The 22,986-nt window shown below is 45.7% G+C and overlaps 1 protein-coding gene across 1 annotated transcript in view; it reads left to right on the forward strand.

The window, feature by feature from the left end:
* The window catches only part of COL20A1 (collagen type XX alpha 1 chain), a 206,761-nt gene that overhangs the window by 86,835 nt on the left and 96,940 nt on the right, over nt 1-22,986 (forward strand). The window contains exons 19-20 of the mRNA XM_088442024.1: nt 2,162-2,221; nt 2,836-2,883. Coding sequence (XP_088298150.1) covers nt 2,162-2,221; nt 2,836-2,883 — 108 coding nt within the window. The remainder of the gene's footprint in view (nt 1-2,161; nt 2,222-2,835; nt 2,884-22,986) is intronic.

Below are 22,986 nucleotides of genomic sequence, written 5' to 3' on the forward strand. Positions count from 1 at the left end.
CGTTCAAGACCGTTTTTCTCCTAGCAATTGCTTCTGCCAGGAGGGTGTCAGAGTTGGGGGCGCTTTCCTGTCGCCCTCCTTTTCTGATTTTTCATCAGGACAGAGCGGTGCTCCGCACTCGTCCTGAGTTTTTGCCCAAAGTGGTCTCGAAGTTCCACATTAATCAGGAACTTGTTGTGCCAGCTTTTCAGTCGCCTGATCTTTCAGCTGGTGAGGCTTCCTTAGATGTAGTCCGGGCACTTAGAATCTATGTGGATCGGACTGCTTCGGTTAGGAAGTCGGATTCTTTGTTTGTCCTCTTCGGTTTTCACAAGAGGGGTTGGCCTGCCAACAAGCAAACGTTAGCCCGTTGGCTTCGTTCCGTTATTTGTGAGGCTTATGCACAGGAGGGTTTACCTGTGCCAGCCTCTGTTAAGGCTCATTCCACTCGTTCTGTGGGTCCCTCTTGGGCTGCTAGACATGGCACCTCCGCTGTTCAGCTGTGTAAGGTGGCCACTTGGTCTTCAATTCAAACGTTTTTGAGGTTCTATGCGTTTGACACCTTCGCCTCTCAGGATGCATCCTTCGGGCGCCGGGTACTCCTTTCAGCACAGGAGTGTCCCCGCCCTTAGTTGAACTGCTTTGGGACATCCCCAAGGTCAACCCTGTGGACCCCCTATGGACCCTGAAGTAGAAAACAAGAGATATGGTAAGAACTTACCTTTGTTATCTCTGTTTCTACGAAGTCCATAGGGTCCACAGGGCGCCCGCCCTGACACACCTGGCTTCAAATGGGCTGTGTGGCTGGTCACCGGTTTTCCGTCTCCCATTTCTGTGAGTATGGTTTCTTGTGTGTTCCAGTCTTCCTTCTCTCTGTTTAGTCTCCTCCTCCGGCCTTAGCTGCTTACCAACTGAGGTGCCTGTGGCCGGGGCGGGGTATAGAGGAGGACGGACCCAAGTGCATCCTGGGAGCAGCAAAGCTTTAACTGCGTGGTGCCCATGGATCCAGATCCAGCTATACCCCAAGGTCAACCCTGTGGACCCTATGGACTTCGTAGAAACAGAGATAACAAAGGTAAGTTCTTACCATATCTCTTGTTTTTTGGATTTACAAGCCTGAGTGTGGCACCCCAGCAAGGATGTGCGTTCAATAGTGAGTGCTGCTCTATTCCTGACATATATATATATGTATATATATATAATATCTATCTACACAGTGCTCAAAGTGTATCGGTATACAATGATGGTATACCAGCTTTTCAAGCACTGAGCCACCCGCCAGAAGATTTGGAGAGGCATATGGAGAAGGCGCCACTGCTGCCTTCTCCATATGCCGGACGCCCACAGAGATTTTGTTACCAGTGGGCGCCCGGCGGCTTCCTCCCTGCAACTCCTCACTCTCACAGTGGTGAGGGTGAGAAGCTGTCAGATGGTGGCAGGCGCAGGAGTGGGGCTTCAGGTAAGTACTACTTGTGTGTTTGTATGTCATTATGTGTAAGGGGCACTACTAGTGAGGGCATTGTATAGGGGGCACTACTACTGTGGTCAATGTACAAGGGGCACTACTACTGTGGGCATTGCATAGGGGACACTACTACTATGAGCGTTGTATAAGGGTTCACTACTACTGTGGGCATTATATGAGGGGCACTACTACTGTGATCATTGTATGAGGGGCACTACTACAAGGGGCATTTCTACTGTGGGCGTTGTATATGGGGCCACTACTACTGTGGGCATTGTATGAGGGGCACTACTACTTTGAGGATGCTATGGGGAGCTGTAAGGGCAGCGCTGTGACTGTCTAAAGCGCCCTAAGGACGCACCAGGAGGCACTACAGCATAGATTCTATCTGCAGAGTGCCATTCTAGGCACCCTGCTAGCCAGATTAGGCCAGCAGAAAAAGCTCAGAGGGCCAGACCAAATGATTCTGAGGGCCTTATACGCCCCCTATGCAGGAGGTTCCCCATCCCTGGGCTAAACTAACATTTGTGAGAATGCAGCCTATCAATTCTTTAAGAACTAGAGACATTACAGACATAAGGCATAGCGTTTTGCTGCATGTTGTAAATTGATAGGCTGTTTATTTTGTTCAGATTACAAATGTGGCTGACTCACCTGTGAGAAAGGAACATCTAGACTTTTTACATACAGTTAAAATATAATATTTCTCTTATACAGGACATAATCCCAAGAAGATGCCTGTGGCCCGTGGTGGGTTTATTCCAATACGGACAGAAGGTGAGTAATTAGGACTCAATTCAGTCCTAGGGCTGTTTATTTGTATGCAATCTTTGCATGTCCCTCCTCGTATAGGTAAATTATATGTATGAAAATATATTTATTCCTTCCACAGCGTTATAAGATTTACTTTCTTATGAGTAAAACAATGGTAGTTAAGTGAAATGATGCAGAGAAATTACCAGTATATCACATCTGTTCTTATATTTTACTACCTATTTAAAATAATAGTTGACTCATAATTATATATGTTTTATTATCAATTTCCATCATGTCACAAATAGGAATTGCAAATAGACTTTTGCTCTTTCATAGATAGCCTTCACTACCCATGGGTGAGTAAACAGAAAAGCATGATAATAAGAAAATGCAGTTCACTCATCACCAACAAATAATGCTCTTACATTCAAACTGCAGGATTCATATGTAATAAAAATTATATCTATATTGTATGTATGGTATACAAAGCATGAAAATGTTTTGTGATATTCAATAAAAAAATAACTACAGTATATAGTGGTTTAACCTTGTTATTTTTTTCGCATTGTATATCTGTTAAATCCATTTTCATTAATGCATAGAATACCAATTTTGTTCCTTTTTGTATCTCAAAGACTTGTGCCCCATGGTTGAGATGAATAAAAGAGAATACACATTTCATGGTAAGTGACATCGGTTTCTGAATATGGTTCATAGGAATATTCAGATACATATTTCCCACTAAAGACTAGTGTGTGCCCCATCAGGTTCAGTAAGTCATAAAGGCCAATATATTAATAATCACATTTGTAATATGTTTTGAGTGCGATATTAGCACCCATGATCACATTGCAGTTGCGCCGGGATGTAACAAAGATCACTCGCAGGGACAGGGGCTCTGAGAGGAGCCGTTCCAGCAGTGTGCTCGGAGTGATGTGACCACATCAGCGATCTCTTCACTTCTCTGCTGGCACTCCTGCACGTGCGCGGTCTACATGAACGGGGGTCATTGCCGAAGCTTGGTGAATCTGACTGCATCGCATCCCTGATAGATACCTATGGGGGCTGCTGCTGCTGTCGGAAATGGAGGGACCACAGCAGATATCGGCTGTGATCCCTCCATAATACTTCATATTTATGGGTATCCCCCGAAAATGGATGTTTTTGGAGAATTTACCACAGATATTAAATGATAAATTATCACCACTGACACTACCACCATTAAGTCATTAGGTTTGGATATGGGATCCCAGCGGTTGGGATTCTGATGGTCAGAATACTGACAATGGCATCCCGACAGTCAGAATCCCGATGCTTGCAGGTAAGTACCCCAAACCTAACCCCTAATGATCCTTTTTCCCACAGCCTAACCCTCTCCCGCATCTCAACCCCCCCTCCCCAGAGCCTAACCATCCCCTAGTGCCTAACCCTATCCCCAAGCCTAATACTTACAATTGGGATGTCAGCCGTCAGGATTCTGGAGCCGGGATTCCGACCGCCGGCATCCTGACCGCCAGGGTGCCAACTACATCCCATTCATTCAGGTGCTCGGAGGACTGAAAACATCAAGCACATTCATAAATTGTCTAAAGAATGTGTGTAAATAAAGATTACATCTTGCTGAATATGTGCTGCCATCTAATCAACGTTCCTCTTCATTTACACAACTCCTTCCAGCAAATTATACATTTCTATTGATGTCTTCATTTATTTTGCATTGCAGGAGTCTGGACAGCAGACACTACAACTATAATACAGTATTAAGTTACAGTCCACAGCACCTAGGTAAAGTCAGCCACATTGTTAGATGGTATCTCCAAATATTCTTCTCACGCAGATTCAGTTTTCTGTAAGTTGGGTAAACACTTGTACAACCTGCATTCAGTCCAATCCCCAGCATACCAGATGATTCGACATTGGAAGAGTGTATACTCTTACACGACCTCTGCTTTCATCTAATCCTGGTCGTCTGGTTGAATCAAAAAGTTTTTAAACTAGCTTAAAAAGAGACCCGCCCATCACCCGACCAATAAAGAAGTGTGTACACTACTTTTGATTCCTAACTCAAGCAGCTCCACCTTTGTGGGTGGGCTGAAAGCACTGTACAGATCTGTATGATCTGTGCAGGCTTCGTTATGTATTAAAAATTAGAGTTAATAATGTCATTCTTTACAGGTGGCCTACAGGTCCCAGGGGAAGAGTTATATCACCGTTTTTCCCCCCTATTTTCCAATGCCAGCCCAGGCTGAGAGGTACTGGAATAAATACTGATTTGGGGTGGAAACCATGCACATTTATTTTTTAAATTAATCTTTTTTAAAGCTGTGCAGTGTAACTCAGCACATCATTATATACATTTTTGTGTGCGTGGCAGCTGGTCTACCAAAAATGGGAAGAGTGTGTGTGGTGATACAATCCTTCAGAGCCGTAACTAGACTTTTTGGTGCCCTGTGTCAGAAAGAGCATTGGCGCCCCCCTCATATTTCAAAGGGACATAATGCACCCAAAAAAGGGGAATGGCCTCATGGGGAAGGGTCAGGGAAGAGATAGGGAGGCCAGGAGATGCTGGGGATGAAATAAGAGGAAGTTACAAGTGAGAATGATAATAAACAGAAATTTGACAGGCCCAAACAGTGCCCCCTGACCTGTGGTGCCCTGTGCGATGGCAACGGCCGCATTACCCTAGTTACGGCCCTGCAATCCTTTCAGCAGATGCAGATTCGAGATCTGCTGCAAAATTTGACAAGTGTGTACGCATAGATTGGATGTAGAATCTGCGACCAGGTCTACAGCAGGCTTATATAAACAGTCTGATCACCGGAGGATTGGACAAGTGTGTACACAGCTTAAGTTACATAACATATCTAAAAGTATGTGAACACCCCCTCTAATTAGTGTATTTGGCCATTTCTGTCACACACATTGCATCAAATCAAGCACACAGTCATGCAATCTCCATAGTGCAACAGTGACAGTAGAATGAGTTGTACTGAAGAACTCCGTGACTTTCAATATGGCACTGTAATAGGATGCCACCTTTTCAGCAAGTTTTGCCCTGCTAAAACTGCCATGGTCAGTTGTAAGTGCTGTTCTAGTCAAGTGGAAACATATATAACAACAGCTGAGCCACAAATGGTAGGATATACAGATAAAACGGAACGGAATCACCAAGTGCTATAGGGGATAGCATGTAATAATCGTCTTCTCTTGTTTGTATCACATACTCTAAACTGCCAATGTGCTTAATTCTCAAAAAAACAAACGTTCAATTCTCCTTGCTATTATGAAACGAGATCAGTATGAAATTGTTTCCCTACAAGAAACACATCTCACTCCTTCACACAGCAATAGTGAGAGCTTTTCTCAGAATAAAAGCTTTTCAGGATTGCTACATGCAGTAAGGGGTTAGCTTTCCTGATTCACAACAAAGTCCATTTCAAGGTGTTACATACATACTCTGACCCAGAGGCAAGATTGGTCATAGTAGTGGGACCACAGGGCTCTGTATAGTGTCTTAGGTATAATTTTATGGACCAAATACAGACCAACTTTCTTTCTTGTCCTCTATATTTAAACAAATAGACAATCATGTGAGGTGTCACTTAATGCTTGGTGTGTACTTAATATGGTACAGGAGCCAAAGCTAGACAAATCCTGACTGGTAGCCTCCACCTAAAACAATCCTGACTGGTAGCCTCCACCATAAAAAAACCCCATATAAATTCTGAAAGAACAAGCTCCTATCAACCTCTGGTGGTTAGTAATTGTTGATGTTAGAGAATACATCTTTTATTCAGACACTTATTAAATCTATTCTCAGATAGACTTTCCCTTTGTTGACTCACCTCTTTCCCCAAATGTGTGTAGAGCAGATTTAGGGGTAAATGTATGAAGCAGTGATAATTGTTACAAAGAAGTGCGCTTCTGCACTGTCTTCTCACTGTGCATGCATGCTGGGCACTAGGACCCAGAGTCTGCATTGAAGTCTAACTTCCATGCAGCCATCTTTACTTACTGTTGTGTAGATTTGATATGATGGGAGACAAGTCTCCTGCAGAGCTCATATAGAGACCTGGCTAATACTTGCATTTAAAGCTATTCCAGCATTCTGCAGCACTGCCCGTTTGCAGTATACACTCACCAGCTGGTGAGCTGTATAGAACTCCGCTGAAGCTGCACTCATCACCAGTGTGCATGTAACAGTGAGTATGGCTGCAGCTGCTATCTAAATGGCAGTGAAGCATTGTGGGTACTTACTAAGTCAGTGTTTCCCAACTACAGTCCTCAGGTACCCCATAGCAGCGCAAGTGAAATGATTAGCACCACCTGTAGATATTTTAAAAAAGGAGATTTGGAAAACAAGCACAGTTAGGGATCCCTGAGGACTAGAGTTGGGAAACACTGTACTAAGCGATGAAAAGCTGAGCTTTTGTCAGTTACCCACTAACACATAGCACCATCTGAGTTAAGGGGCACATTCACTAGACGATCTACTCCCTGTCCAATCTCTAAACGATTTTCCCTTGATTTTTTCCCTTGAAATTTGATCTTTCAGTCTGAACGATTTGCAAACGATTTGCAAACTATCTTTAATAGATCAAGTGAAATTGACCTGCATGTTCAGTCGACTGACGAGACTATCAAACCACCAGCGGGAGCGCGCATCTTTGATCGTTAACGACCAAACACTGCACGATTTATAAACTATTTTTGAACGATAACGACGCCGTTATCGTTCAATCGCCTGCTAAAATCGTGTAGTGGATGCCCCCCTTGAAGCACTATGTGCTACTTATGAGTCCCGCAAGGGACATCTGTCGGTCCTGAATGAGATGTTGCAGTTTTATGAGATATCGCACATGCGCATACCCATTCCATATTGCATCAGCATTAGGGTGATGCGATGTAGGCAGGACAGAGTTTACCGAAGGGTCACAGTACAATAACACCTCTTCAATGACCGTCCTTATCATATACCTCATTGTGGTAAACCCCAGAGACTAGGGGGTATATTTACTAAAGTGAGAGTTTTTTGAAGTGGAGATGTTGCCCATAGCAACCAATCAGATTCTAGCTATTAGAAGGTGCTAGATAAATGATAAGTAGAATCTGATTGGTTGCTATGGGCAAAACCGAATCCGAGCCAAAACAAAAACACGATGATGAATTAGAAATTAAACTGAAACACGGGGGTCGGCGCACATCTCTACTACACACTCTACCAAAGATATAAATATTTTTTTAGCTTGACGCTAGGCAGTGAAAACTAGGTGAAAAATCTTTCACTTACGCAGTTTTTCTGAAGTGAAAGTTTAGGGCAGGAGATGAATGCCTCCTAAACTGTGTTTGAACTAGGGATTAGCGGGTTCGGATTTCCGAAATCCGAACCCCCCTGAACCCCCGATCAGAGTAGGGAACAGAGTTCGGCTCGGGTTTTCCCGGCAGACTCTGTTCCCGAAACAAGGCAAAACGTCATCGTCCTGCTGTCGGATTCTCGCAGGTTTTGGATTCTATTAAGGGTCCGCGATCGCCGCTATTTTTCATTCTGGCTGTGGAGTGTGCAGAGTTAGGGAGCTGGGAGCTGTTGGCTAGTGTTGTCACTCAGTGTTGTGTGTTACTTATTAGTTACTGACTGTTATTATAAATAATAAAGTACTGCTGGCTGGCTACTGTGAAGAGGGAGGGCGCTGGGAGCTGTTGCTGACGCTGACCATAGGGGCTGGCTGGCTGGCTACTGTTCTCCATATACATAGGGGCTGGCTGGCTACTGTTGTCCTGGTCCATATAGGGGCTGGCTGTTGTCCTGTCTATAGGTGCTCTCTCCTTCAGGGGTGCTCTCTTCACCCACCCCCAATGTGAAAAGCTGCCCTTCATTGAAATAATTTTTATAGGGGCTGTCCTGTGTGGTGTACGCTGCCCTTCATCAAAATAATTTTTACAGGGGCTGTCCTGTGTGGTGTACGCTGCCCTTCATCATCAAACTAATTTTTACAGGGGTGATTCAATCCATAAAAACAATGCACTCCATAAAAATAATGGAGGACAAAAATTTGGAGGATAAAATAGGGAAAGATCAAGAACCACTTCCTCCTAGTGCTGAAGCTGCTGCCACTAGTCATGACATAGACGATGAAATGCCATCAACGTTGTCTGCCAAGGCCAATGCCCAATATCATAGTAGAGTGCATGTAAAATCCAAAAAGCCAAAGTTCAGTAAAATAACCCCCCCCAAAAATTTAAATCATCTGAGGAGAAACGTAAACTTGCCAATATGCCATTTATGACACGGAGTGGCAAGGAACGGCTAATGTTCTGCCCTATGTTCATGACTAGCGGTTCAGCTTTACATGACTATGGAAGCCCTCCTCCTCCCGCTAGAAAAATGAAAAGATTTAAGCTGGCAAAAGCACAGCAAAGAACTGTACGTTCTTCCCCAAGGAGAGTCCAAGTGTGGCGGCGGTTGCGATGCCTGACCTTCTCAACACTGGATGAGAAAAAGTGTCTCCTTCCCCCATTTGCACGCCCTCTGCAAGTGCTGGAAGGGGCACCCACAGTCCAGTTGCTAATATTCAAATTGAAGATGTCACTGTTGAAGTACAACAGGATGAGGATACTGGTGTAGCTGGCGCTGAGAAGGAAGTTGACGAGGAGTATTCTGGTGGTGATGTGGTTTATTTAAATCAGGCATCAAGGTAAAGAATTGTTTTCCGTGGGATGAAAAAGCCCATTGTCATGACTGGGCAGAAGAACAAACATATTTCTATCCAAAGCCGGACAACAACTGTCTAGCCATATGTAGCATATGTAAAGGTGTAATAAATAGTGGTAAGGACATTAATCACCTAGGAACATCCTCCCTTATACGTCACCTGCAGCGCATTCATAAAAAGTTACTGTCAAGTTCAGAAACTGGGGTTAAGACCATAAGCAGTCCAGGGACACCTAAATCCCTTTGTCCTGTTGTATCCAAGCGCCTGCAAACCACACAGTCAACTCCCTCCTCGTCAATTCCTCCTAAATCAGGATTGGAAGTAGTCCTGCAGGCCATGTCACTGGCATGACTGACTCCTCTCCTATCCGGGATTCCTCTGGAGGATCATGCATTGCTATGCCTACTACTGCCGCTGCTGCTGTTGCTGCTGGGAGTCGTTCATCATCCCAGAGAGGAAGTTGGAACACCACTACTTCTTTTACTAAGCAATTGACCCTTCAACAGTCCTTAGCGAGGAGGATGAAGTACGACAGCAGTTATCCTTTTGCAAAGCGGATAACTGAGGCCTTGACAGCTATGTTGGTATTAGACGTGCTTCCGGTATTCGCTATTGGTGCAGTGGGATTTAGACAATTGATGGAGGTAGTTTGTTCCCGGTACTAAATCCCGTCTAGATTCCACTTCATTAGGCAGGTAGATACCGAAAATGTAAAGAGACGTCAGAAAAAGTGTCCTCAGTGTCCTAAAAAAATGCGGTTGTACCCAATGTCCACTTAACCATGGACATGTGGACAAGTGAAACAGGGCAGACTAAGAACTATGGGCCTGATTCAGAGCCGGACGCTATTTGCGAACGGTCGTTCTGAAAAAAGGGCTGGCTATTTAAATGAAGTGCTCGCTCTTTGCGGTCTGTTGACGCCTCTAAGCCTGAACGAGCGAACAAAACCTGCGGCCGCTATTTTGATAAAAACGCCCCCTGGCCGCTCGCATCCTACGTCATCTCCGTTATTTAATTGATTAATCGAGTACAGCGAAAGGCGTCTGAACTGCTCGCAGTGCTTGTGGTTGGATTTTCCTACCACAATCATGCGAGCAGTTCAGGCTAAGAAACAACCAAGTGACGTGGTCGATGACGCTGCTTTGTTAATTATGCACACCCTTAAAACGCCCGTTTTGACCTTTTGGCACGCCTGCGTTCGGATCACCACTCCCTGTTTTCAAGCTCCTTCCCCCTGTTACCACCCACAAACGCCTCATTTTGTCACTCAAATAAGCAGGCATTCGCTATTTTGCGAGCACATGAATTTCAACCGCACTGACTGGTTCGCGCATGCGTATTACGAGCCGTACGCATGCGCAGTTGTGCAAACATTGCTCGGAGTGAACGAGCGGCGGCCGCTTACGAGCGGCTCTGAATCAGGCCCAATATTACTGTGACAGCCAACTGGGTAGATGTATCGCCTTCTGCAGCAACAACAGCAGCGTCACCAGTAACAGCAGCTCAGAAACACCAGCTCGTTCCAAGGCAGGCTACGCTATGTATCACCAGTTTCACTAAGAGGCACACCGCCGACAACCTCTTAGAGAAACTGAGGGAAATCATCGCCCAATGGCTTACCCCACTTAGACTCTCCTGGGGATTTGTGATATCTGACAACGCCACCAATATTGTGCGGGCATTACATTTGGGCAAATTCCAGTTTTGCTCACACAATAAATTTGGTGGTGCTAATTTTTTTTAAAAATGACAGGGGCGTGCAGGAGATGCTTTGGGTCGCCCGAAATATTTCTGGCCACTCTCGCCATTCAGCGACTGCATGCCGAAGACTGGAGCGCCAGCAAACACTCTTGAAACTGCCCTGCCATCATCTGAAGCAAGACGTTGTAACGCGGTGGAACTCAACCCTCTATATGCTTCAGAGGATGGAGGAGCAGCAAAAGGCCATTCAAGCCTATACATCCACCTATGACATAGGCAAAGGAGGGGGTATGCACCTGACTCAAGCACAGTGGAGAATGATTTCCGCATTGTTCAAGGTTCTCCAGCCCTTCGAACTTGCCACACGTGAAGTCAGTTCAGACACTGCCAGTTTGAGTCAGGTCATTCCCCTCATCAGGCTTTTGCAGAAGCAATGGGAGAAAGTGAAGGAGGAGCTAAGACGGGACTTGTGGATGAAGCCCTTCATTCGCTTTCCCAGGATTCGAGGGTGGTCAATCGGTTGAATCAGACCACTACTTTTTGGCCACCGTGCTCGATCCTAGGTTTAAAGCCTACGTGGTGTCTCTCTTTCCGGTGGACACTAGCCTGCAGAGGTGCAAAGACCTGCTGGTGAAACACTGTCAGCTGAAGCGGAATGTGACACGAGAACAGCTCCTTCATTTTTTCACGCAACTGGGGCTGCCAGGAAACAACTTACAGATATTCTAACCAACTCACTGGCGGTGATGCAGGGCAGGCAGGACCAAGTTTGGACTTCTGGTCCGGACTGAAGGACCTGTCAACAATTTCTGACATGTCTATTGTCACTGCATATGATGCTGTCACCATTGAAAGAATGGTGGAGGATTACATCGGTGACAGCATCCAAGTAGGCATGCCAGACAGTCCGTACCTGTACTGGTAGGAAAAAGAGGCAATTTGGAGGCCCCTGTACAAACTGGCTCTATTTTACCCCTCCAGTGTGTACTCTGAAAGAGTTTTTAGTGCAGCCGGGTCAGCGAAAGACGTAGGAGGTTGCTTCCACAAAATGTGGAGAAGATGATGTTCATCAAAATGAATGATCAATTCTTCCAGGAAGACCAGCCTCCAGAAAGTACAGAGGGACCTGTGGTGGATTCCAGCAAGTTAGTACTCTGTGAGGATGAGGATGTACACACTGAAGAGGGTGAGGAATCGGTGGATGAGGAGGATGAGGACGACATCTTGCCTCCGTAGAGCCAGTTTGTGCAAGGACAGATTAATTGACAGCTTGTTTTGTGGGGGCCCAAATGAACCAATCATTTCAGCCACAGTCGTGTGGCAGATCCTGGCGCTGAAATGATTGGTTTGTTAAAGTGTGTATGTCCTGTTTATACAACATAAGGGTGGTTGGAGGGCCCAAGAACAATTCCATCTTGCACCTCTTTTTTTTTCTTTGCATTATGTACTCTTTGGGGCCTAGTTTTTCAAACTGCCATCCTGTCTGCCACTGCAGTGCCACTCCTAGATGGGCCACATGTTTGTGCTGCCCACTTGTGTTGCTTAGCATAGTCATCCAGCTACCTTGGTGCAACCTTTTGGCCTAAAAACAATATTGTGAGGTGTTCAGAATAGGCTGTAAATTAATGTGATTGAGGTTAATAATAGCGTAGGAACAAAAAAAAACACAAATTCTGTGATTTTAGCTGTTTTTATGCTTTTTTCCCAAAAAATACAGATCCAAAACGCAAAACCAATCCAGATCCAAAACACGAAGAAAGATCCAGATCCAAAACCAAAACACAAAACACGAAAAGTGGCCGATGCACACACCTAGTTTGAGCTCGCAGCGAGTTCAAACCATAATTATCACATGTGATAATTATATTTTGATGAATAGGCCACAAATACTTACAGAAAACAATTGATGATGATTTTGCTAGCTGCAACCTTCCAAATTCAGCTGTTGACAATGAATTCTCCAGTAACAGAGAAAGAAACTGTACGATTAAATCTGCTTTTTCCCCGGCACTGATGGGTGCCCTAGTTTATTATAAAAAAAGCAGTGAGCTTACAATGAAACTCACAGACCTTTTTCATTTAATTCAAGAAGGGGCACATTTTGTTCAGCTACTGTACTACTTCAGCTATTACAGCTGCCACAATTTCAGTACACCATAAGTAAGGCACAGATCCAATTTAGTTCTCGAATGTCTATTTAGACATCTTTACTAAAATACTTGCTAATAGGCTTAATGTATGATATACTGTAACTGTCACTTTCGGGCTATGGTGGTCCTCTGTAGAGGTATTGGAAGACGTGGACCCAGGATGAAAAAGGAATCCGAGGCGAGGGGCCTGGAAATTTGCCTTCCTTACTAAGGGCCTGATTCTGATCCTCTCGCAAGCGGGTCGATGGTGGCCCAGTGTGCACGCGCGGCATGTGCACTGCGCGTGCGCGAGCCCCGGAGCTAGCGCAAAAAGCACCCGCTCCGGGACTCACTACAAAAGGGGCTGCTGTCGATGTTGATCGACAGCTTGCCCCATTTTGTAGGCATGGCTGGGGGGTGGCTTCACAAACGGAAGCGTTCCCATGCGAACGCCTGCCCTTTGTGGGCGACCCCACTGACATCACCAGTGATGTCAGTGGGAGAGCTTCCAGCTCTATTTGAGCCAGAAGCTCTCTGGGGCTTACGGTCACGAGACCCTACCACAAGGGTCTCGTTGCAAGCCCGATGGTCGCGATGGTCTTGACCATCGCGACCATCATCATGGCCGCTCGCTATAGCTGTGGGTGGTCACCCATAGCTATGCGAGCGGCCAGGAGGCTGCTCCTAAAAAAAACAGTGACCGCCCTGATTCAGAGCGAGCGCTCGCTTTTTGCGAGCGCCTCTGAATCAGGCCCTCAGTACATAGACTGTGGTTCCAGAAGCAGAACTGGCACAAGAGGATGACACTAGGAGATTGTACTCAGATGACATACTGACTACATACACTGTGGTTCCAGACACAGAACTGACACAGGAGGATGACACTAGGAGATAGTACTCGGGTAACATACTGAGTAAACACTAGGAGAGTATCCCTGGAAGAAAGGAGCTTGGAACCTGGAACACAGCAACAGCTAGTATACACTGGAAGTAACAACGTTGTACAGGAAACTTCCTGTTGTCAGGAGCCCATTGGAGGATAGTGTCAGCTGACAGCAACCAATGCTACCATTGGGTAAAGGGCTAATCAGGTCATGTAGACTGTCATGGCTGCATCCATGATGGTAACCGCATGCACTAAATCATGGAGCAAGCACATGGATGGCCTAGCAGACCCTAGGTTTAATCCTCAGCACGTGAACGCGCCGCTGCACCTGGCGTCTGACCGCTCGAGAGGTCAGGGGAAGCCAGTGCTGAGGTCAGTAATGGCCAATCCTAGGCTGCAACCTGACAGTACCCCCCCCCTTTCAGGGAGGAATCTGGACACCCACAAGGCATATCTGGAATTTTTTTATGAAAAGCTTGAACAAGCTGTAGAGCATGGACATCAGAGGCCTTGATCCATGCTCGTTCTTCAGGTCTTATCCCTTCCAATCAATGAGATACTGAAACTGATTCAACCAATCTTCTCTCAAATTCGACTCCCAATTGAGTATGAACTTGAGGTGTCTCGGGTGGAGAACACTGGAATTGATTAAGAATTAATGGTCGTAGAAGAGAAACATGAGATGTGTTGGAAATCTTCAACTGATGGGGTAGCTCCAGTTTATACACCACCGGATTGAATTCGATCTGGTGCAATAAAGCATGGAGCAAATTTCATGCTTGGAACCTACAGTCGAATGTGTTTAGTTGACAGCCACACCCTATCTCCAATCTTCAGAAGAGGAACGGCAAGACATTTATGATCCACAAACTTCTTGTTATTACTAGAAGCTTTTTTTCAAGGAGGAGTGAATGTTTTTCCATATATCAGAAAATGATTCCACAAGATTTCTGATGGCAGGTACTTCCATGGGAGGTAAATCTTGGAAATCCGGAACACGTGGATATCTTCCATATCCTGCAAAGAATGGAGTAGAATTTGAAGAGGAGTGGTACATAAAACTGTAGGCAAACTCTACCCAATGCAAAAAATTGACCCAGTCATCTTGAGAAGAAGATACAAAGAGTCTAAGATATGTTTCCACTTCCTGATTCACCCTCATGGTTTGGCCATTTATATGCGGATGATAGGTGGAAGAAAACTTCAATTCAATTCCACAAGAGGCACATAAAAACCTCCAGAATTGGCCACAAATTGTACACCTCGATCCGATACTACCTACTTGGGTAGTCCATGAAGACGGAAGATGTCACAAATAAACATTTTGGCCAACTGGGGAACTGAAGGAAGTCCAATCAAGGGAATAAAATGGGCCATTTTTGAAAATCTATCTACTACCACCCAGATAGTATTGCGTTCCTTAGAGGGTGGTAACTCAGAAATAAAATCCATCAACAGATGAATCCAAGGAGCATCAGGAATGGGCAGAGGACTCAAAGGGCTAATAACTTTGTTTGCGAGTAGATTTATGCTGAGCACACTTAGCACAGGAAACAATGAAATTCCAGATGTCAGGAGGAGTCAGCAACTGAGTTTGAGCAAAAACAAGAGGATATAGAATAGGACAAACTTGAAATTGTTCTTCTTGTGGAGGCATAAACGTCCAGCAGAGTGCATCAGCCTTTTATTTTTGTATGCCAGGACAAAATTGTACTTTAAAAACAAACCTAGAATAAAAAGAGACCAGCGAGCTTGTCTAGCATTTAAATGATGAACTGTTTTGAGATAAAGAAGATTCTTATGATCTGTAATGATTGCAATAGGAATTTAGCACCTTCCAAAAGGTGTTTCCTCTAGTGCCAATTTCATAGCCAACAATTCTTGATTCCCTATGGCATAATTCTTCTCGACCGGAGAAAATTTACAAGAAAAGAAACCACAAGGATGATTCTTCCCATCTTCAGCCACTTGTGATAGTACAGCTCCCACTCCTACCGAACAGGCATCGACTTCTAACGTGAAAGGTTTTCTAGTTGTGGTTGACAAAGAATTGGCGCTGTGGAAAAGGCTGTTTTGAGTGCGTGGAAGGCAGCCACCACTACAGCAGGCCAATGAGACAGATTAGCACCATTCTTAGTGATGGGGGCAGCAATAGTAGAAAAGTTTAAAATGAATCTCGTATAATAATTAGAGAAGCCAATAAACCGTTGGATATCTTTCAAGGAGTTCGGTTGGGGCCAGTCTTGGATGGCTCTTGGCTTGTCTGAATTCATTTGAAGGGAATTTCCTGATCTGATGTGCCCCAAAACTGGCACAGATGACTGTTCAAAAAGGCATTTAGAAATTTTCCCGTACAGATGACAGATGATGACTTCGAAGGTGGGACAAAGCCTCTCAGACATGTAGATGATGGGGTTGTAGGTTCTCTGAATAAATAAAAATATCGGCCAGATAGACTACAACAAATTTGTAAAAGACATCTCAGAAGATTTCATTGACGTAGCTCTGAAAAACTGCTGGCGCATTACATAAGCCAAAAGGCATCACCAAGTACTCATAATGGCCGTCTCGCGTATTAAAAGCAGTTTTCCACTCATCCCCTGCCTTAATACGGATTAAATTATAGGCTTCACGGAGATCCAATTTAGTGAAAAGGGACATTACATGAACTTTATCAAAAAGCTCTGAGATGAATGGCAAAGGATATCTATTTTTTACGGTAAATTGATTCAGCCCACGTTAGTCTATGCATGGTCTGAGACCCCCATCTTTCTTCTTGACAAAGAAAAATCCAGCCTCAGCAGGAGAGGAAGATAGTTTTATAAAACCCTTGGCAAGATTTTCCTTTATGTAGTCAGACATAGCAGCTGTCTACGGAACCAAAAGAGGGTATATACGGCCCGAAGTGGCATCTTCTCAGTGATTAGCTCAATGCCACAGTCCCAAGGGCGATGGGGAGGCAATTTGTCCGCAGTTTTTTCACAAAAAACATCAGAGAACTCTTGATATGATTTTGGTAGATGAGAATCTGGTTTCAAAGTGAAGTGATCAGACGTAGGAAGCTTTGGGGAAGATTCAGTAGAGACTTGTTGGGTTTGTACTGGAACAACACGAGGAAGACACTGATGAAAACAATTAGATCTCAAGACAGTACATGCATGGTGGATCAGTTCAGTGTGGGGTTGTGAGTTTTAAGCCAAGGTAGACCTAGGACTAGAGCATAGGGAGTTTTAGGTAGAAGCAAGCATTCTCACTCCTCTTGATGTTGGCATCCTACGCGAAGTGAAACGGGTAAAGTCACTGAAGAAATAACACCTCCTAGGATAATATTGCCATCTACTCCAGAAAGTGCCATCTTGCTTGGAAGAGGAAAAACAGGGATTCCTAGTTCATGTATCTGAGATTCAGAAGTAAAATTTCCGGCAGCTCCTCAGTCCACCAAGGCTTTAATATTTTTAATTTGAGTCTTGAAATGAATGGACACCGGTAGAGGACTACCAAATGAATGGGAAAGCTTAGTTAACACCGCCAACCGGACACTCCCAGAACCAGTTAGGGTCTCTAGTTTCCCGAGAGGAGAGGACAAACTTTAAGAATATGATCAGGAGCTGCACAGTAGAGGCAAAGCTTGTCTGGAATTGGTGGGTTCGCTCAGCTGAAGTCAAATGAGACTTGTTGACCTGCACAGGTTCCTCTTTAATTGGTGCAGGAGAGAAAGAATGTGCAGTTGGTGAAAATCGATCCTTGAAACGATCTTGAAGCCCTTTACTAGCCTGCCATTCCCTGTTGCGCAAGTCAATCTTAATACATAAAGTTATTACATCAGATAAGAACTCAGGAACATCTCGAGAAGCTAACTCATCCTTCATTCTCTCTGACAATCTGTGAAGAAATGCTGCCCTAAGCGCCTCATAATTCCACTTTAACTCAGAAGTGATCGTCTGGAATTGAACCATGTACTGGCCCACTGTACATGTCCCTTGTCGAACAGTCTGGCCTGGTTCATCGATGATTCTTTTGAAATAACAAATAGCATTTTTGTAATTGGAGACGAGAGGATCAGTTCGCTCCCATAATGGAGAGACCCAATCCAAGGCAGTTCCAGATAGTAATGAGATGATGCATGCCACCTTTGACCTTGGAGTTGGGATATTCACCAGTGACCCCTCCAAGCGGGATTTGGGTTTAAGCTGCACCCAGCAAGCAGGTCGCAGCCCTTTGGTCAGGTATCCGGCACAAGTGGAAAATAGAATAACACTGTCACAGGGAAAGCACAGGAGAATGATACTGGAAGTTTTGCACTTAGGTGATGTACTGGGTACACACTCTGTTGATCCAGACGCAGGGCCAGCACAGGAGAATGGCACAAGGAGATTGTACTTGGATGATGTACAAAATACACACACTGTAGCTTCAGACGCAGAACTGGCACAGGAGAATGGTATTGCTGGAAGAAAGGAGCATAGAACCTGGAACACTGCAACAGCTAGTATACATTGGAAGTAACAATGTTGTACAGGCAACTTCCTGTTGTCTGAGGTAGGAGTCCATTGGAGGATAGTGTCAGCTGACAGCAACTAATGCTACCATTGGGTAAAGGGATAATCAGGTCATGTAGAGTGTCATGGCTGCGTCTATGATGGTACCTGCAGAAACCAAATCACGGAGCGAGCACATGGATGTCCTAGCAGACCCCAGGTAAAATCCTCAGCGCGTCACTCACCGCAGCACTTGGCGTCTGACAGCTACAGAGGTCAGGGGAAGCCGGCGCTGAGGTGCGTAACGGCCGATCCTAGGCCGCAATCTGACATTATCTTAATCAGTTTAGGATTGTACCGGGCCATCGGGTCTTAGCTGATTCCAGAAGAACAATTTAGACCGCATTTGGTCATCTCTTAATGATGAGTCCTTTAAACTTTCAGGTTGAGGAATTTGACAAAACCCCAATGTAACAGGTAATAACAAATTTAAAATACATTAATCATATTGTGCAGTCTGTTTCTATACTAAAGCTAATGATTGCCCCCAGCGGCGTCACTAGGGGTTGGTGTCACCCGGTGCTGTAACGTACGGTGACACCGCCCCCTCCTCCACCAAAAAAAAATTGGGACCATCAGAAATCGTGGTGACCAGGACTGGCAAAATAGGCAGGGCCCCCCACTCACCATGTTTCTACAACTCCAGTTCTGCAGCATCTCCCCGGCCAGCACCCCTTCTATCTCCCCAGCCAGCACCCCTTCAAATAAAAAAACTTTATTGTATCAGGCAGCCGCAACCCCCCAACCACACTTCTCTCTCTCTCTCAGCAATCCCCCCCACATTCCCCTCTCAGCAATCTTCCCACATTCTACTTTGTGCCCTTTTTGTGTCACTGATTCCCCGCCACATAAACATTCCCCTCTTTCTCTCTGTGATTTTCACACACATTTCTCTCTGTCAGTGAGCCCCCTTCCCTGCACACACACATTCCCCCCAGTCAATGAGTCTCCCTCTCCACACTCATTCCCCTCTGTCAATGAGCACTCCTCCCCCCACACACACACATTCCCCTCCGTGAGTGAGCCCCCGTCCCCACATACACACATTCACCTCAGTCAATAACCCCCTTCCACACACTCATTCCTGTCAGTGAGCCCCCCTCTCCACACACACACTTCCCTCCATGAGTAAGCCCACTTCCACACACACATTCCCCGCTCCATGAGTGAGCCCCCCTCCCCACACACACACATTCTTTTTCTGTCAATGAGCCCCCCTCCCCAGACATTCCCCCCAGTTGAGCTCCCCCACACATTCCTGTCAGTAAGGCCCCATCCACCCACATTCCCCTCTGTGAGTGAGCCCCCCACAGACATTCCCCTCTCTGTCATTCTGTACCCATCCCCCCCCCTTACCTCTGTCTAAGTGTGCCTTTGCTGAAGCCTGTTTCAAGTGTAATGACTGAGGAGTCAGAGGCAGAGCAGCGGAGAAGCACGGAGCTCAGTTCAGGCATGCACTGCCCTTGGCTGCTCTGAGCTCCTTGTAAGGTGGCTGGTCTGGGGGAAGGGCCAGCCACCAGGAAGTATAGCTACAGTCAGTGTGGCAGTGAGGGATCTAGCTGCTTCCGTGACAATACGCTGCTGCCCGGAGCAGACTGTGGGATGCGGGCAGCTGCATTAGTGTGGTGGCGGCAACGCATGCAGGGGGGTGCGGGCAGGGGGGTGCGGCTTTTGGTGTCACCCCCTTGGAGGGTGACACCCGGGGGGGGCGCGCACCCCCCGCACCCCCCTTGTGACGCCACTGATTGCCCCCTTTGTATTTAGAGAACTTTAAAATCAACTCAGCCGTCTGCATCTAAAAAGCTGCTTTAGATTGTTTTTCAACTGAAGTATCAAGAAAAGAGAGGAAAACAAAACTCTTTTGGCTGGGGGCACAAACTTAATGTAATCTATTAAAACAAAGTTTATTACATAATCTTCAACTTACGTACATAAAAAACATGTTATGTATTTATTATGTATTTTCGGAATTTGATGGTGTTACTATACGCCACTGTGAGGTGGCGTATAGTAAGTAACACTTACCTGCTTCCAGCTGGGCAGGTCCCCCGGCGTCTTCCTCTGGTGCTCTGGTCTCTCCTCTGGCGCCGTCTGCTATGCTGACATTGTGTTCTCCCAGCACAACACAATAAAGTTTAGAAGAAAAAAAAAATATTTTTTTTTCTAAACAGTACTGTGTTCTGCTGGAAGAACACGTGACAGCATAGCAGAAGGAGCCGGAGGCTGCTGCGTGGGCAGGTCAGTGCTGGAGGGGGGGCAGGTGAGCGGAGGGGAGGACACAAACTTACCGCATCTGTAGGTAGTGCTGCTATGCGCTGGTTTTACAAACGTAACAGCACATGCGCAGCACGGATTCCAGCTGCGATAAGTTAGTGTAGAGAGTGATAACTATCTATTCCCCGAAAATCTGTCATCGCAAAAATGACAGCTTTTCGGAATAGATAGTTATAGGGAGGAGGAATGATGAATTCCTCTGGTAATTAGGTAAAACTCCATGCGAGTTCTAAACCTAATTACCTCCAGAGAAACTTTAGGTATGATGAATAGGCCCCTCAGAAACAATGTCTGCATGGAGTGGCCTCTGATACTTCAGTGATTTTTCTTTCTTTTTTTTTTCCCTCCCTGGGAATGCAGCATTAAGTTCTACAATGTTTTAGGACTTAGAGATAAAGACATGATACGCACTCTTTGTACAATAGTTTTTCTTCTTTTAAGGGCAAGCCCAGCATTCACACAAAATGAAATAATGATTGTCTTTTCTGAAAATAAAATTCCCACTTGTTGGAGTAATTCTTATCTCTTCAGCCTATTCAGTCTATCTCAACACTCATTCACTCAGCAGACAGTAATAAAATTGCCTTTATCTTCTCATTTCTTTACAGAAATAAACTAGGATGAATGGAGATATTTTGTCAAAAACATCTAACCAATAAATACAAACCAGAAATGTAGGTCTTAAAGACACATAATTGATGTGACCACAAACTGCTCAGTACAGGGCCTTAGTTGGGAACACAGTAGAACCATATCGGGATGATTTGTCGTTTATGAACGACAAAACGTCTACGTTGTCTTGTGTGTATGCACAATTGCGTGCTTTCACGGATAATATATGAGATCTTATGATTGACCGTGCTGCATGGTCAACCAAAAGATAGTGTGTGTGGCAGTGCATTTTAATTAGGGGTGTGCACCGGCCACTTTTCGTGTTTTGGATCTGGATCTTTCTTCGTGTTTTGGATCTGGATTGGTTTTGCCAAAACCACCCTTCCGTGTTTTGGGTTCTGGGTTTTGTGTTTTGGATCTGTATTTTTTTTTAAAAAAGCATAAAAACAGCTAAAATCACAGAATTTGTGGGTTTTTCTGCTCCTATGCTATTATTAACCTCAATAACCTTAATTTCCACTCATTTCCAGTCTATTCTGAACACCTCACAATAGTGTTTTTATGTCCAAAAGGTTGCACCGAGGTAGCTGGATGACTATGCTAAGCGACACAAGTGGGTGGCACAAACACGTGGCCCATCTAGGAGTGACACTGCAGTGGCAGACAGGATGGCAGTTTGAAAAACTAGGCCGCAAACAGTACATAGGGCCTGATTCAGACCCACTCGCGAACGGCTGTCCGCTCGCAAGTGGGTCGATGTTATGCACTGAGCATGCGCGCGACGGAGGGAGCTCCGTCGTGCGCATGCGCCAGACGCGACGAGCGAAGGAAAGTCCTTCGCTCGTTGTGTCCGATCAAAGGGGGCGTGCTGTCAATGTTGATTGACAGTACGCCCCCTTTGGTGGGCGTGCCGGGGGCGTGCCTCCCTGACGGGGGCGTTCCCACGGGAACGCCTCCCGTCAGCAGCCGGCCCACTGACATCACTAGTGATGTCAGTGGGAGTGATTTTGGCTCTGATAGAGCCAAAATCACTCCGGAGCTTGCGGTTGAAAACCTCAACCGCAGGCTCCGGCCCGCAATTTCGATGGTCGCGATGGTCTCGACCATCGCGGCCATCACAAAGCACGCTCGTATAGCCTGTGGGTGGTGACCCACAGCTATACGAGCGTCCAGGAGGACGCTCCATGAAAATGGAGCCCGGCCCTCATTCAGAGCGTGCGCTCTGCTCAGAGCGTACGGCTCTGAATGAGGGCCATAATGCAAAGAAGAAAAAGAGGTGCAAGATGGAATTGTCCTTGGGCCCTCCCACCCACCCTTATGTTGTATAAACAGGACATGCACACTTTAACAAACCAGTCATTTCAGCGCCAGGGTCTGCCACCCGACTGTGGTTGAATTGATTGGTTCGTTTGGGCCCCCACAAAACAAGCTGGCAATTAATCTGTCCCTGCACAAACTGGCTCTACGGAGGCAAGATGTCGTCCTCATCCTCCTCATTCACCGATTCCTCACCCTCTTCAGTGTTGTGTACATCCTCATCCTCACAGAGTATTAATTCGTCCCCGCTGGAATCCACCACCACAGGTCCCTCTGTACGTTATGGAGGCTGGTCTCCCTGGAAGAGTTGATAATTAATTTTTATGAACATCATCTTCTCCGCATTTTGTGGAAGCAACCTCCTACGCCTTTCGCTGTCAAGGTTCCTGGCTGCACTAAACACTCTTTCGGAGTACACACTGGAGGGGGGGCAACTCAGGTAAAATAGAGCCAGTTTGTACAGGGACCTCCAAATTGCCTCTTTTTCCTGCCAGTACATGTACGGACTGTCTGACATGCCTACTTGGATGCTGTCACCGATGTAATCCTTTAACAGACAGACGCACGCTTGTCGCTGCTGCTTTGAGGATGCAGGTGCAGCTACAGCCCACACAATTCA

This window comes from Taudactylus pleione, unplaced genomic scaffold (genome assembly GCF_031769625.1).
Source record: "Taudactylus pleione unplaced genomic scaffold, aTauple2 ptg000018l, whole genome shotgun sequence".
NCBI classification, from domain to species: domain Eukaryota; kingdom Metazoa; phylum Chordata; class Amphibia; order Anura; family Myobatrachidae; genus Taudactylus; species Taudactylus pleione.